Source organism: Xenopus laevis, chromosome 5L (genome assembly GCF_017654675.1).
Source record: "Xenopus laevis strain J_2021 chromosome 5L, Xenopus_laevis_v10.1, whole genome shotgun sequence".
NCBI lineage: Eukaryota > Metazoa > Chordata > Amphibia > Anura > Pipidae > Xenopus > Xenopus laevis.
The window spans coordinates 100624838-100637981 of record NC_054379.1 but is presented as its reverse complement, the minus strand read 5'-3'; the positions used below and the strand labels follow the sequence as shown (position 1 = coordinate 100637981).

General features: G+C 36.9%; 1 protein-coding gene across 1 annotated transcript in view; it reads left to right on the top strand.

The window, feature by feature from the left end:
- hcrtr2.L (hypocretin (orexin) receptor 2 L homeolog) overlaps positions 1-13144 on the top strand; it is a 49821-nt gene that overhangs the window by 10716 nt on the left and 25961 nt on the right. The window contains exons 2-3 of the mRNA XM_018263468.2: positions 9941-10119; positions 12655-12898. Of these exons, the coding sequence (XP_018118957.1) occupies positions 9941-10119; positions 12655-12898 (423 nt within the window). The remainder of the gene's footprint in view (positions 1-9940; positions 10120-12654; positions 12899-13144) is intronic.

The following is a 13144-nucleotide window of genomic DNA, read 5'->3' as shown; positions in this document are numbered from 1 at the left end:
CCGATTTTGACGCGAACGCATATTGGCGAACGTCGCGCGACGTTCGCGAACTTGCGGCGGACGCGAACAGTCGAAGTTCGCGCGAACTAGTTCGCCGGCGAACAGTTCGCTACATCCCTAGTGCAGTGTTACAAGAGTTCTTTTTCAGATTGAAGTCAAGATGCTCTTTTCCTTTAACATGCTTTACTCTGTTTCCTTGAGGACTTGCAAAAGCATGGGTGCTGAGTTAGGCTTCCATTTACTGACTATTAATGCCCTAATTAGTGTGAACAGTGCATGGTACAGGATGAAGGCTTCTCCCTTTTCTAGATCTGGGAGGGAAATGTGCAGGAGGGATATGGCAGGGTCAACTGTACCAAAATGTTGAGGTTGGTGGATAATAATGTTGAAAAATCTTTCTAAAGCACCTGTATATGTGTGCTAGTCTAGGTGGTGTGAGATATCATTTGAGGAAAAGTTTGGTTTATTGTTCCAGGTTGCATTATTGAGGATAATTTGATACGTAGGTCCTCTAGTCTTCCAAAGCCTTGGGGTCTCAGCAATCTCCATGCCCCCAAAAGACAGATGATGACTATCACTTGATGTAGTGAAGTTCAGGAGTGTCTATATATTGGACAAAGGTGCATTGTGCTTTGAGTAATGTCAATGGATGCATGTGTACTGGGATCGATTATAATCAATCTGTATAATAACTTAGCATATGCTTAGACTAGAAAATGATTGATTTAATGCCTGGTATCTATAATTTGGAATGGCCCGTGCATCCATGTAAAATGAAGTGGTTTATTTTCCTTGCTGGAATGGTTATACATTACAAGAAGAACCTGAGTAATCTATCTAGTAGTGTAGAGGAAATAGGAACTTGAGGATGTTGCACTGCACATTTTTGTGATTTCTTTGCTTTACAGAATTCATTACTTGTTCATATTTAATCATTATAAATTTCTTTCTACTGCTCTGTATTTCTCATTGTAAAATCAGCCATAGGCATCTCCAAGCAACAGTGGAGCAACAGATAAAAATTGATATTCATTTTTTTCCTAGGCAAATGAAAATATTTTTTCTCAAACTACATTTATTTATTGGATGCTGGAAAAGGGTAAACCAATTTTATTCTGAAGATAGTAACCCTTTTAGTTTCTCACAATTGTGATCCAAAATACACCATAACCATCAACATACTGAAGTCATTATTTTATAATGTTTTATTTGGACTCATTTTATAGCACAGAGATTAATTCAAGTCAGACCAGAGCTACCCACAAATGCAACATTATTAATGATTTGTTTAAGATGTTTAACACCTATTTTAAGAAAAACAAGGCAGGGTGCAAAGTGAAAAAAAAATGGCTAAAAGCATAATGTTTTAGCACTTTCTCTGTGCCCTGTGTTTAACACATAAGACCTACACTTCTCCCTGTATTTGGCAGCACTGTATTCATGGGGAGTGGACTGAGGACAGTATGAGTGTTCCCTGAGATGCCTCCTAACTTGTGTGTAATTCACTAATTGGCACAAGAAGCCTGCCCAGTGTCGGACTGGCCCACTGTGATACCAGGAAAACTCCCGGTGGGCCCTCCTGCTTCTAAACATTTGGCTTATTTCATGGCCATTCCCTATTTCTATGAGAATATAGAGGCTAAATCGATGGAATAATAGGTTATAGTATGTAAAGAAAAGAGACTAGGAGAATAGAGTTTGAGTGAGCAGAGGAAGAAAATAATACTTAGAGTGGGACCCTGGTCTAAAGGTTTTTGGGTGGGCCCCTGGTCTAAGGGTTTTTGGTGGGCCCCTGGTGTCCCAGTCCGACACTGCGCCTGCCTATGGCAGGCTTAAAGCAGAAGGCTGTGCTCTGTAGATGTGTCCAGAGGGGTGAAATTATATGCCCCTTTAGGCTCCAGCACTTGCAGCTATGGGATTTGAACCATTTTATTAGTACTAAACATTTCTTCCCAGGTTGCTCAGATCTTAATGAATTTCTGAGGTTGTTATTATGCATAGAAGTCAACTGCATCAACAGGCATTTCTTTTTCTCTGTAGCAGAGGTTTAGTGCTAGCCACAGTAACTTGGCAATGTATACAATTACCTTTTCTATGAGCTCACAGTGCATTTAGTTGGATTGAAAATACACCTTAACTGTCCTCTATCTGACATATCTGACTATAAGTTGGCCAGATATTAGTCATGCAGGTTTAAACAACCTGTTGGACAAGTAACCCATCAGAAAATTGATGGGGTCCTCGTCCAATAAATCTCCATAGAACCCATGGGATGATCCAGATCAGCCTAATCCAACATATTGTGGTCAAATAGGACCCATATCTACTGGTATGACAACCTCACCAAGCGAGAAGATCAAGCTGTGTATGGCCAGCAGACAATCTGTTTGTTATTGGGATATGCTGTGAAAGAAGTTAACGCAAAATATTGGAGCCACTTCTCTCTACTATCTCATTATTTTAACACCTACAGCTGGCCAAATGTTTGGACATGTCATAGCATTTTATTATCCTTGTTTCACAATGTGAAAATGTTTCTTGCATGAATTTAATATAGCTTTTTCAAACCCAGAAGCTGTTTATTAACCACTTCCACCAGTGGAAGAAATATCACAAATTGTATTTGCCCCAGTACACAATGAATGTAATAAAACGTATTACTAAAAAAATTTTTTGCTCCAAAACATTTTTTACACCGCAGTCAAGCATGCCTTAAAAGTGTGCAATTAAAATTTGCAATGCAATAACTGTTTGATGAAGAATAGTACATTGTGAAATTTTTTGTTTGTGCAATTTTTTTTATTTACAATTTACATACAAGTGCAGTTACAACCAATTAGATCTCTAGAATAATGAAGATCAGAGGATTTACTCCCTAGGTAATAATCCTTTTGCTTTTAGCCAAAATGCTCAGAAAGCTTGATGTGATTGTCATCCTAGTTAGTCAATAAAGGTATCACCTTTACACCACGTTTGTTATGCTTAATTTCAAAAGTTGTATCCAATAACATACCTGTTTCAATAAATTAGTCCATAAGTCATATGATTATTTTTGGATAGGAGCTCATGATTCTTGCTGTGTTAATGTTTTTTTGTTTCTTTTATGGGTCAGTCTAAAATTCCTTTGGAATAGCCTGTATTTGCAAAAAGTAATAGATACAGCAGATATTGTTATTTAGAGGGAAAGAGTAGAAAAGTAGCAATTTCTAAATTTACATGATGTAATTGAAGCGTGTCTCGGCATAAGAACTCAATGACACAATAAACATAGAAAAACATAATAATACCCACTAGACCAAGATATTGTTGCTTGGGGCAACATAGACAAAATAACAATGCAGAAGCTACAAGAGACACTGTACCTAATCAGAGAAGTCTGCACAATTCTTAAACTATCCAAGAAGGTAACTAGTCTAGTATCATCAGTAAGTAAATTGTATATTAATTAACTGGTTTGATTTTGCCTCAACAAAAAACCTCAGCAAAGTCTACTGCTTTGGTGTTTATATCTATGGTGTTGATATCTATGGTGCATGTCATTTATGAATGATCATTATGCACTTATTTCTTGGCTGGGATATCAACTAATTAAAATATTTTTTAACAATTATGAGTGTCCATATAATTATCTTTGAGTGTTACCATTCTTATACACCTTGTTATATTTCATACTTGATATCTAGTTTCCATATACTGTACTTCGCTTTGAGTGGTTTCACTATTCCTGTACCCGTATTAAATGTCATACTTGAAATCCAGTTTCCATATAATTCACTTTGAGTGGTTATATCATTATTCTACTTATATTTCATACTTGAAATCCAGTTTCCATATAATTCCCTTTAAGTGGTTTCACAGTTGTTTTACCCTGTTTTATATTTCATACCTGAACTTTATATTTATGCCAGTTGCTCTCTTAAAGGAGAAGGAAAGTCTTGCAGCACTTGGGGGTACCAAATGTTAGGCACCCCCAAGTGATTGTATTGACTTACCTGAAACCACGAGCCTGTGTTCCTATCAGCAGAAAACTGCATCAGCCCGGGGTTATACCAAGGAGCACCATGAAGCGTTCTTCTGCCACCTTCCTCCTTCTTCACGCTGCTGTGCATGCACAGTAGAATGAAAAGCTGAACTCAAACTAAAAAGTCGACTATTTCATTCAACTGCGCATGTGTTTGCCCCGGGAAATTTGAATCGATCAGTGGTGCTCACTGGTATAACCCTGGGCTGGTGCAGTTTTCTGCTGATAGGAACACCGGCCCGGGGTTTCAAGTAAGTCAATACAATTACTTGAAGGTGCCTAACATTTAGCACCCTCAAGTGCTGCAAGATTTTCCTTCTCTTTGACCCTGCATAATATTGCTTTCTCTTGGCTTTTGTCACCACTGCTGCTTCTTAAATTTGTTGCTGCTCCTTATTAATTGCTACAGTACATCTTCTAACTAGCAGCAAACATTGGCGCAGATATACTAAAGGGCGAAGTGTAAATTCACTTAAAATCCAATTTGCAGGTACATCGGCAATTATCTAACAGGCACAGATGACTAGTGAAAGAGATCGATACTAGTGTTTGTTCACACTCTATGGCCAGGCAACTTTTCGCGAATGGTCATTGCTCTGCAAATTCACTAAAGTGTGGCTTTTACTGAACGTTACCGACTTTTCCTTTTTTTAAGTGGGATTGCCTGCAAAAGTCCTAACTTGAACTTGTTTTGGGTTAATATTTTTCCCCAGACATTTGAGGGCCATGGATCATTCATTTTACCGTGGGCTCATGTGTAGGGCATTATATGATCTCTTTTGTCTTTATTCAGGTTCCTTGGACATTTGTAATAAAAAGTGGCCACTTCAAGCATTTGCACCAACATCTCTAATATAGATGTCCATACAACTTTAATGTACCCGCCCTATTCAAATTGACATAAGTGTAAGATCACTAGTGACTTTTCACTAGGCATAAACAAACGCTAGCGAATCTCCGCTATGAAATGCTCGCACTGAAGAAGTATCAATTGCGAAAAGTCACCAGCTTTCGGCGCCCAGGAAGCAACTTTGCATTTTAGTGAATTAGTGTAGTGGTAACAAATTTGCGTCTGGTGAAGTGGTCGCAACAACAATTCGCCCTTTAGTAAATCAGCCCCATTGTCCCTCTATTGTGTAGTTAGAGAAAGCTATAGGCATAATAGCAAATATGTCACCTTAGTACTTAATAACAGCTTTTTGTTGACTTGAAACAACTAGTAGAATAGCAGAGAATTTCCTTTGCAATATGAACTGCATTTATACTTATATCTTCTTTTGAAATTATTTTCTTATGAAGCACGGTTGGCAGAACAGAAGAGCACTCCTAGCAATATCATCATTTTGGTTTATGTTACCTTTAAAGAGCAAAAAAGGGCCAACACAATAGTGATGTGTAGGATGGCCCAATACCCATGGGTTGGATGGGTTTGGCCCAACTCCTGTACACAGTTTGCAAACGGGTGGTAGACAGGTTTAGGTTGAGCTCTCCCTTCTGTTCTACCCACCTGGGACTTTTCTGCCAGCTTCTTCTTCCAGCCTGGAAGATGTGCCTGCCCTGTCAGCCCCCTTTTGTGACATCAGAGGTGAGTGTGTTATGCGCAAACCCATAAATAAAAAGGGCCAGGCAGGTTCGGGTCTGATGCGGATTAGGAGGTTGTGGGTAAGGGACAAGTGTGGGTCAAATTTTTGTTGACTCGCATATCAATACAACACAAGTGTCCATTATTTTGTACCAATATATAGATCTGCTTTACTATTTCCCACTGCCAAAACCCCTAAGTAGTGTTATACCCTTCCAATGTCTACATTTCTGTAGTGTAGATGTCCTCCTCTTTCTGCAGGACACTTCAGTGCATGCATCTCAGATATTCTCCACCACAGGGCAATGCACTATGCATGATTTTGGGAGTAGTACAAAAATCTGGGCATGGCACAGATCACCTGGAGGAAAAAAGTGTTGTGGCAGTTAGTTGTTATTTCAGGTGGATAATTAACAAAATTATTAGTGGAAGAAATATACTAAATTGATAACATATTTCCAACAAGCTACTGAGCATTAGTAACTTCCAAAGTGAGGGGTTAGGGAAAAATACTATCTGCCTCAATGCAATGAAACCATTTTTATTATTAACCACATAAATAAGTTATTTTCTCATAACCATTTCACTCTCCATATGGCCTTAAATTATAGTTGATACAGAGGAAGCAATTACAGCAATGCATGATTGAGCTCTCTAAGCTGCATTATTAGAGTAAGGCAACTGACAAATAGTATTCACCTTCCATCATGTTTATTTTAATTAGCAAAACCTTCTGCTCTATCATTTCTTCCAACATTTCTATTCATACTGTATGTGGCAGGTGGAATAGACGTAATAACAAAATAGTTTTCATGTGAAAACTCTACATTAAATATTTAAATATCTATTGCTTTTTTATGTATTTTTTTTATTTATGAATATACGCTGTTTTAAAAATCAAGTTGTGTAAAAATTCTGTTCATCTGGTCATAGCCGCTACTTGTAAATCCATCTTTTTATATTGGATCCAAGACACTTCCCCAGACTTAAAGGTCATCTTGTCCTACCTGAAATCTCTCTGCATTGATGAAGCAATTGGTTTTAGGTATGGTAATTTAGGTCTTAGAGAAAATTTTCTTAAGTCTGAAGATAAAATTTACATTAGAAAAATTCATGTATACATGAAAACTCCTCTTCTTTGGCTCATTGTAAGTCTAAGATTGATTGATTGAAGATGTGATAATTTTGTTATTTATTTGGGTAATTATTTTGTTATGTTTGTTGATAGAGAGGAAGACTTTATCTTATTTTATTTTATTTAATTTTGTTTTTCTTTGATGAATTTTGTTAATGTCCTTCCTTGATGTTTTGTTAACAATGAATTGCTACATAATATTTCTTATTATTATGTAATTGGCTAATGTTATGCTAAGCTATTGCTTTGCTGCTCTTTGTTCTTTCTGTTTTTTAAAATGCTAATAAAAAACAATTGAAAAGAAAAATCAAGTTGTGTATATATACTGATATTCTGTGATATATATTTTGACCTATGTCCTGAGAGGTCTTTTTTGGATTTTGCCTTTCTTTAGGAGTCTTTTCTTATATATATATGTATATTTTTTCCTTGATTGTTTACAGTTACCCTCTATTTTGCACCATTATCAGTGGATTAATTTATTTTCTTATTTGACAGGTAGCCATACTGCATCTGCCATAGCTTGTCTAGACTAGAAGCATTATTATAGGTAAATAACAACTTTGGATAGGCTGACATGGGAGAGTTGTAATTACTTATTACATGGTGTTGCATAAAAAATGCATCACCATCATCATAATATTGTAATACCATTTACATTGCAATGTCTTTGTGACGTGATGTCTGAAGCAGCCAATGTGCCCATTGTACTGAAATAAACATATGATATCACTCTGCGAGCAGCTTTAGTAAGGCTTTATTACAGCCATCCAAAACACTGTTTTACTGAACTTGTCACATGAGCTTTGCCTGAAGCCTGTTACGTAAAACAGGAAAAATACTTTGTCCTGGCATTGACACATGGACTGAAAATTTAGCAGTTTTGTAATGAATGTCCCTGGCAAAAAGAGGAGTTCATTGGTGAATAAATACATTTTTTTTATATATTCTTTATTTAACCAAAGAAAGAAATTTTCTTTTACAATAGGTAGTCAGAGAGAAAAGGAAAGGAGTCCAAAGTACTGCTAACAATGACACTGTCATATATGCTTTAAAGTTCTAAATGCAGCTAATATGCAAAGGTATAGGTTCAGGCTATTAAGTATGCTTAATGCAGATACTTATTTGTACAATAGATGTATTGAAATAGTACCTTTAACATTAATGAGCTAAAATAAGAGAAGAAACAGTAAAAGAAATAAAAAAAGAATACGAAGAAGGTGCTCAGTCGTTCCCTGGTGATCATACCATATAACAGTAAACGTTTGTAATATATTAGTAAAATTATCCTTATTGCTGTACTGGAAATTTAAAACCATAGATATGCTCCTGGTTCATTTGTTAATGAGTATGTGATTAAGATTCTAAAAATATTACCCAAGGGGACCAAAAATGAGTCTTGTTTTCCGTGAGCAAAACTGAGGAGTTCTTCCATTCGCATGATGAATCCCATTTCTGCCAACCATTCCATGATAGTGGGAGGTGTGGTGAATCACCAGTGTCGAGGTATTACTGATCTGGCGGCACTAAGACAACATCTAATAAGAGATTTTTTGTATCTAGGAGCCGAGCCAGGTAAAATAGAGAGTAGACCCAAAGATGGATCAGGTTTCAAGTTCAGACCCTTCAATTTATTAATTGTTTGGAAGATAGTTGTCCAGAAATGTTTAAAGGAGAAGTAAACCCTTGCTACTAAAATCCCCTACTCCCTTACCCTACATCGACCCCCTCCCTGCTCCCCCCCCCAGCCTATGTGATACCTTTGCTCAATATCCCTAACTCTTTACTTACCCCTCGTGCAGATTCTGTCCAGTGGAGTTCGCGACAGCTATCTTCTTCTCTTCCGTAATCTTCGGGAAGTAAGTGCCGTATTGGCGCATGCGCAGTTGGAGCAACAACTGTGCATGCCCCAAAAGTCATGATCCTGTTAATTCAGCATGCTGCTTGGGGGTCATCTTTGGTCAGTCTCTCTCCTTCTCTAATGATATTTATACTACTACTACCAAAACTTGCCATATCTTGCAATATAGCCAGGATATGCCCCTTTCTTTCACAAACAACAGCCAAAACACTAATTCATGCCCTCATCCTATCCCGTTTAGACTATTGCAATCTCCTTCTTACTGATCTTCCTGACTCCCACCTCTCTCCTCTCCAATCAGTCTACAGGATCCTCATTCTCCCTCTCAAGAGGGAATCTGTCCAATCCTAAAAATTTTTTAGCATGGTTACCTGTTAAGCAAAGGATAGCATATCCTTAGCAAATCTTTCTGCAAATATTTAAAGCCCTTCACTCCTCTGCTCCTCACTACATTTCTTCACTTATCTTGCTGTATGTTCCTGGCCATCTTCTCTGTTCCTCTCAGAGCCACATTCTTTTCACACTATCCACATCCACTGCCACCTCTCGTCTCAAACTTTTCTATCTTGTTGCTCCTTACCTCTGAAATTCCATCCCTGAAATCTTCTGTAAGGAGTGCTCTCTCAATCTCTTCAAGAAAAACTAAGAGTCTGCCTTTTGGAGCACTAGAACATTAGTCTAGTCCTGGTACCTATTGGACACTGCCTTTACCTTGTGGACTTTTTCCCCTCCAATTTGTGACTGTATGTTAGCCACCCACCTACTTAGACTGTAAGCTCTACAGGGCAGGGACCTCCTTTCTCTTCCTTATATGAACTCTGTGTACTATGTATATTTATTGTATTTATTGTCTGACTTGTCCACCCTGTGTGTACTTTTATATATATTGTTCTTTTATTTATATTGTACTTTTATGCATTGTATGGTGCTACGGTGCTGCGGCATGTTACAAATAAAGTTATACATACATACACAACTCGTGTTGTGGGGCTAATGTCAGTGGCTTTTGTCACTGTTGATTTCTCTATAAAATGCATGGGGCAATGTGACTTTGTGTTTCTCACTGTGTTGAATTTCATGGTCACAGACCAACCAACATTTCTATTTCCCAAAACCAAGACCATATGGGCCAATCCCCCAGTTACACCCTGACACTCTCCAGATTCACAAAGGTATTTTATTTTATTTTATTGTTTATGTCTGATGTTCTGGGGCACAGCTCTAAGCAAAAGTGAGCATAATATAATTGCTTTTTATCTTAAATCATGTAAGATGTTATGTGTGTAATTAATCCTAGGAAAGAACAGTATCATGTTATATTGATGTGTATATATATTTTAGTTTGTGTTGCAGTATGGAAGAACCATCACATGAGAACAGTCACCAACTATTTCATCGTCAACCTCTCACTTGCTGATGTGCTCGTTACAATCATTTGTCTTCCTGCAACTCTGCTAGTTGATATTACAGAGACATGGTTCTTTGGGAAGACTCTCTGCAAGGTTATTCCTTACTTACAGGTACAGTTACCTTACATTGGGTTTCATATAGGTTACATACATTGGAAGAGTAAGATGTTATTATTTATACTGTATGTTACAATCAACAAATTGGCAATGAAACAGCAAAATATGAAACTGTGCAGGTATGGGATCTATAACCTTGAAACTGGGAAAGATCCATAACATGGGAATCTTATCTTATATACAGTCCCATTTAAGAAGGTTATTCTTATTTTTTCTACTAATTTCCTGTTAATTTATAATTAGAAAAAACTATTAATTTTGCCTAATAGTAACTAAGTTAGCATAGATCCAAGTTAGTTGCATCTTATTTTGTTTTTTAATGTTTTTAGTAGCTTATGGAAAGGTGCCCCAAATAACCAAATGACCCCTTATCTGAAAAACTCCAGGTCCCAAACATTACAGATGTATTCCACAAAATGGGCATGGAAATGCTATTAATCCAGAAATTGGACTAGACATAAAGGGGACTATGTCTGTTTAATGTTTCAGGGTCAGAATGCATAAAATTAAACAAACATGGACTTTTCTTCTTAATATGAACATTAGTTAGCAGGTAACTCCTGACTCAGAAATGTGGTCTTATACCAATGCTCTTTAATTTATAGCACTTCTTCGCAATGTGTGTGCAATGGGATTTAAGTGCTATACAACAAAGAGGTTCACTCAATGCTGCAGATTTTAAATATGGTTTTTAAATAATTCTGTGCAGCTTCCAGAGACAGTTATTGACAAAAATCGAGGTTGTCTATGTTATACCATCTTTGCTATTTTTGTTGTTTTGTAAGGGGTGCATACTGTACCCAGTATACGCCCCAGAACTACATTGCTGAATGGGGGAGGCGCTAGAAACACTGCTTCAGGGCAAGCTAACCAAAAATGCAAATTTACTTTATTTTCTTATCATTCTTAGTTTATTGACATAACTGGATTTAAGTTCATGTCCAAAACAGTGTCACTTGCCCCACAACCAAAATCAAGCCTAGCTTATTCATCTTCATTAAAATTAATGTCTAATTAATGACATTGCTGTTTGCATACATGGAAACATTATCTATAAAACAAACAATAATATGATAAAGTAGTAACAAATAAGAGTCTTGTGACAGAAAGGGGAAAGGTATTATACTGGTCAAGACTGCACACCTTCAATCCCCAAGATCCTATTGGGGATAAAATTCAATATACAAAACACAGATAGAAGGTGGATTGTGAAACCAATATATAAAAAGTACAATTTATTGCTTATATAATTTCTAAAACACTGGCTGGCCAGGAATAATTTAAGAATAAATATACATAAAACCGATAATTTATTCAATTCAGGTGGGTAATCACTTTTCCTGTAAAGAAAATTCTAATAACTGTTCCTTGGTTTTGGTGTATGCTTGTAATTTAAAGGATAAGAAAAAGGTTGTGAGTTGTAGTTCAGCAAGACAGAAAAGTTATTTCAGTTGGGATTATGGCCAAGAATTTCCCAATATTGTGAAGCAATGAGATATGCAGAGTGCTTTACTGAGTAAATTTAACAGGCATATCGATGAGTGGCTAAATATAGAGAGCAGATTTTTTCAAAGGGATGTATTGGGGCGTCCCCCACTCCCTCCTCCTTGCCAACTGTAGAAGACCCCCAAAAAGAAGTTGGAATGATCTCACCAGATTTAAAGTTCCAGAATTTCTCAAGGGCACAGCCTGGTTTGAACTCTGAGCAGCCTCAAGCCTGTTTCACAAATTCGCTTCTCTGTAGATGTCCTTCTCACGAGGATCCAAGATGGTGCACCGTCTTTTTAAGCGCGTGCGCTCCACAGCGGAACGCAAACTACGATCTCTTTTCACGATCTCCCGCTGCTTCACCGATTTCATGATTTCACGAACTAGCGGATCACGGAAAGCTAGCAGATGACAAATTTTCACGATTTTTTCGTTGTTTGAATAAAAAGCATACAGGAATAAAAGTCCAGACCAAGGAGTGATCCCATCTGGGTACGCATTTCGCCACACTAGGGCTTTCTCAAGCAGCTAAAGACCGGATGCTGTTTCTCACTTTAAATACCCTAATCTTAAAGGGAACATAGACATATTCAACATTAAAGGCATATTACATCAAATAAGGAACACAGTCAGTTTATAGCCACTATATTATTATTATTGATTTTATGTATATTTATTCTTAAATTATTCATTGTGCTTCCTGGCCGGCCAGTGTTTAGAAATGATATAAGCAATAAATTGTACTTTTTATATATTGGTTTCACAATCCACCTTCTATCTGTTTTTTGAACATGATAAAGTAGCACAAAGGAAAACAATGATTCTAAAGATTATTTTACATTAAATATAACTACTGAACTCTATTATTATTATTAATAAAGTATGTGACATGGTGCTGAAGTATGAGTGAAAATAGACACTCACTCACATAGAATAATTATGCTTTCAATATTTCCTTTGTATAGATGAACCTAATACTGTAGGTTGCAAAAAATAGATATTTTGAGAGGTTTCTAACTTCTGTTTTAATCTACTCTTTAGACTGTGTCTGTGTCGGTTTCTGTGCTAACCCTCAGTTGCATCGCCCTGGATAGATGGTATGCAATTTGTCATCCATTAATGTTTAAAAGTACTGCCAAAAGAGCGCAACAGAGCATCGTTATTATTTGGATTGTATCCTGTGTTATAATGATTCCTCAGGCTATTGTTATGGAGTGCAGCAGTGTGTTTCCAGAACTAGCCAACAAAACAATCCTATTTACTGTCTGTGATGAGCGCTGGGAGGGTAAGTGACCCGTTCAAAATCTGTTCCCTTATAAGACTTAATCGTTTTTATTTGTCATTTAAATAATGATGGGGATAGTTGCATTTCTCAAAGTATACTGAGTGAAGAAAAAAAATTTGATATAGAAATAGAAGGATTTATATACTATGGGGTTATGTAATAAAAAGCATTACGTTTGTTCAGGAGCAGTAACCAATAGCAACCAATCAGTGGGTAGCGTTTACTGATCCCCTGTTTAAAAGCAAA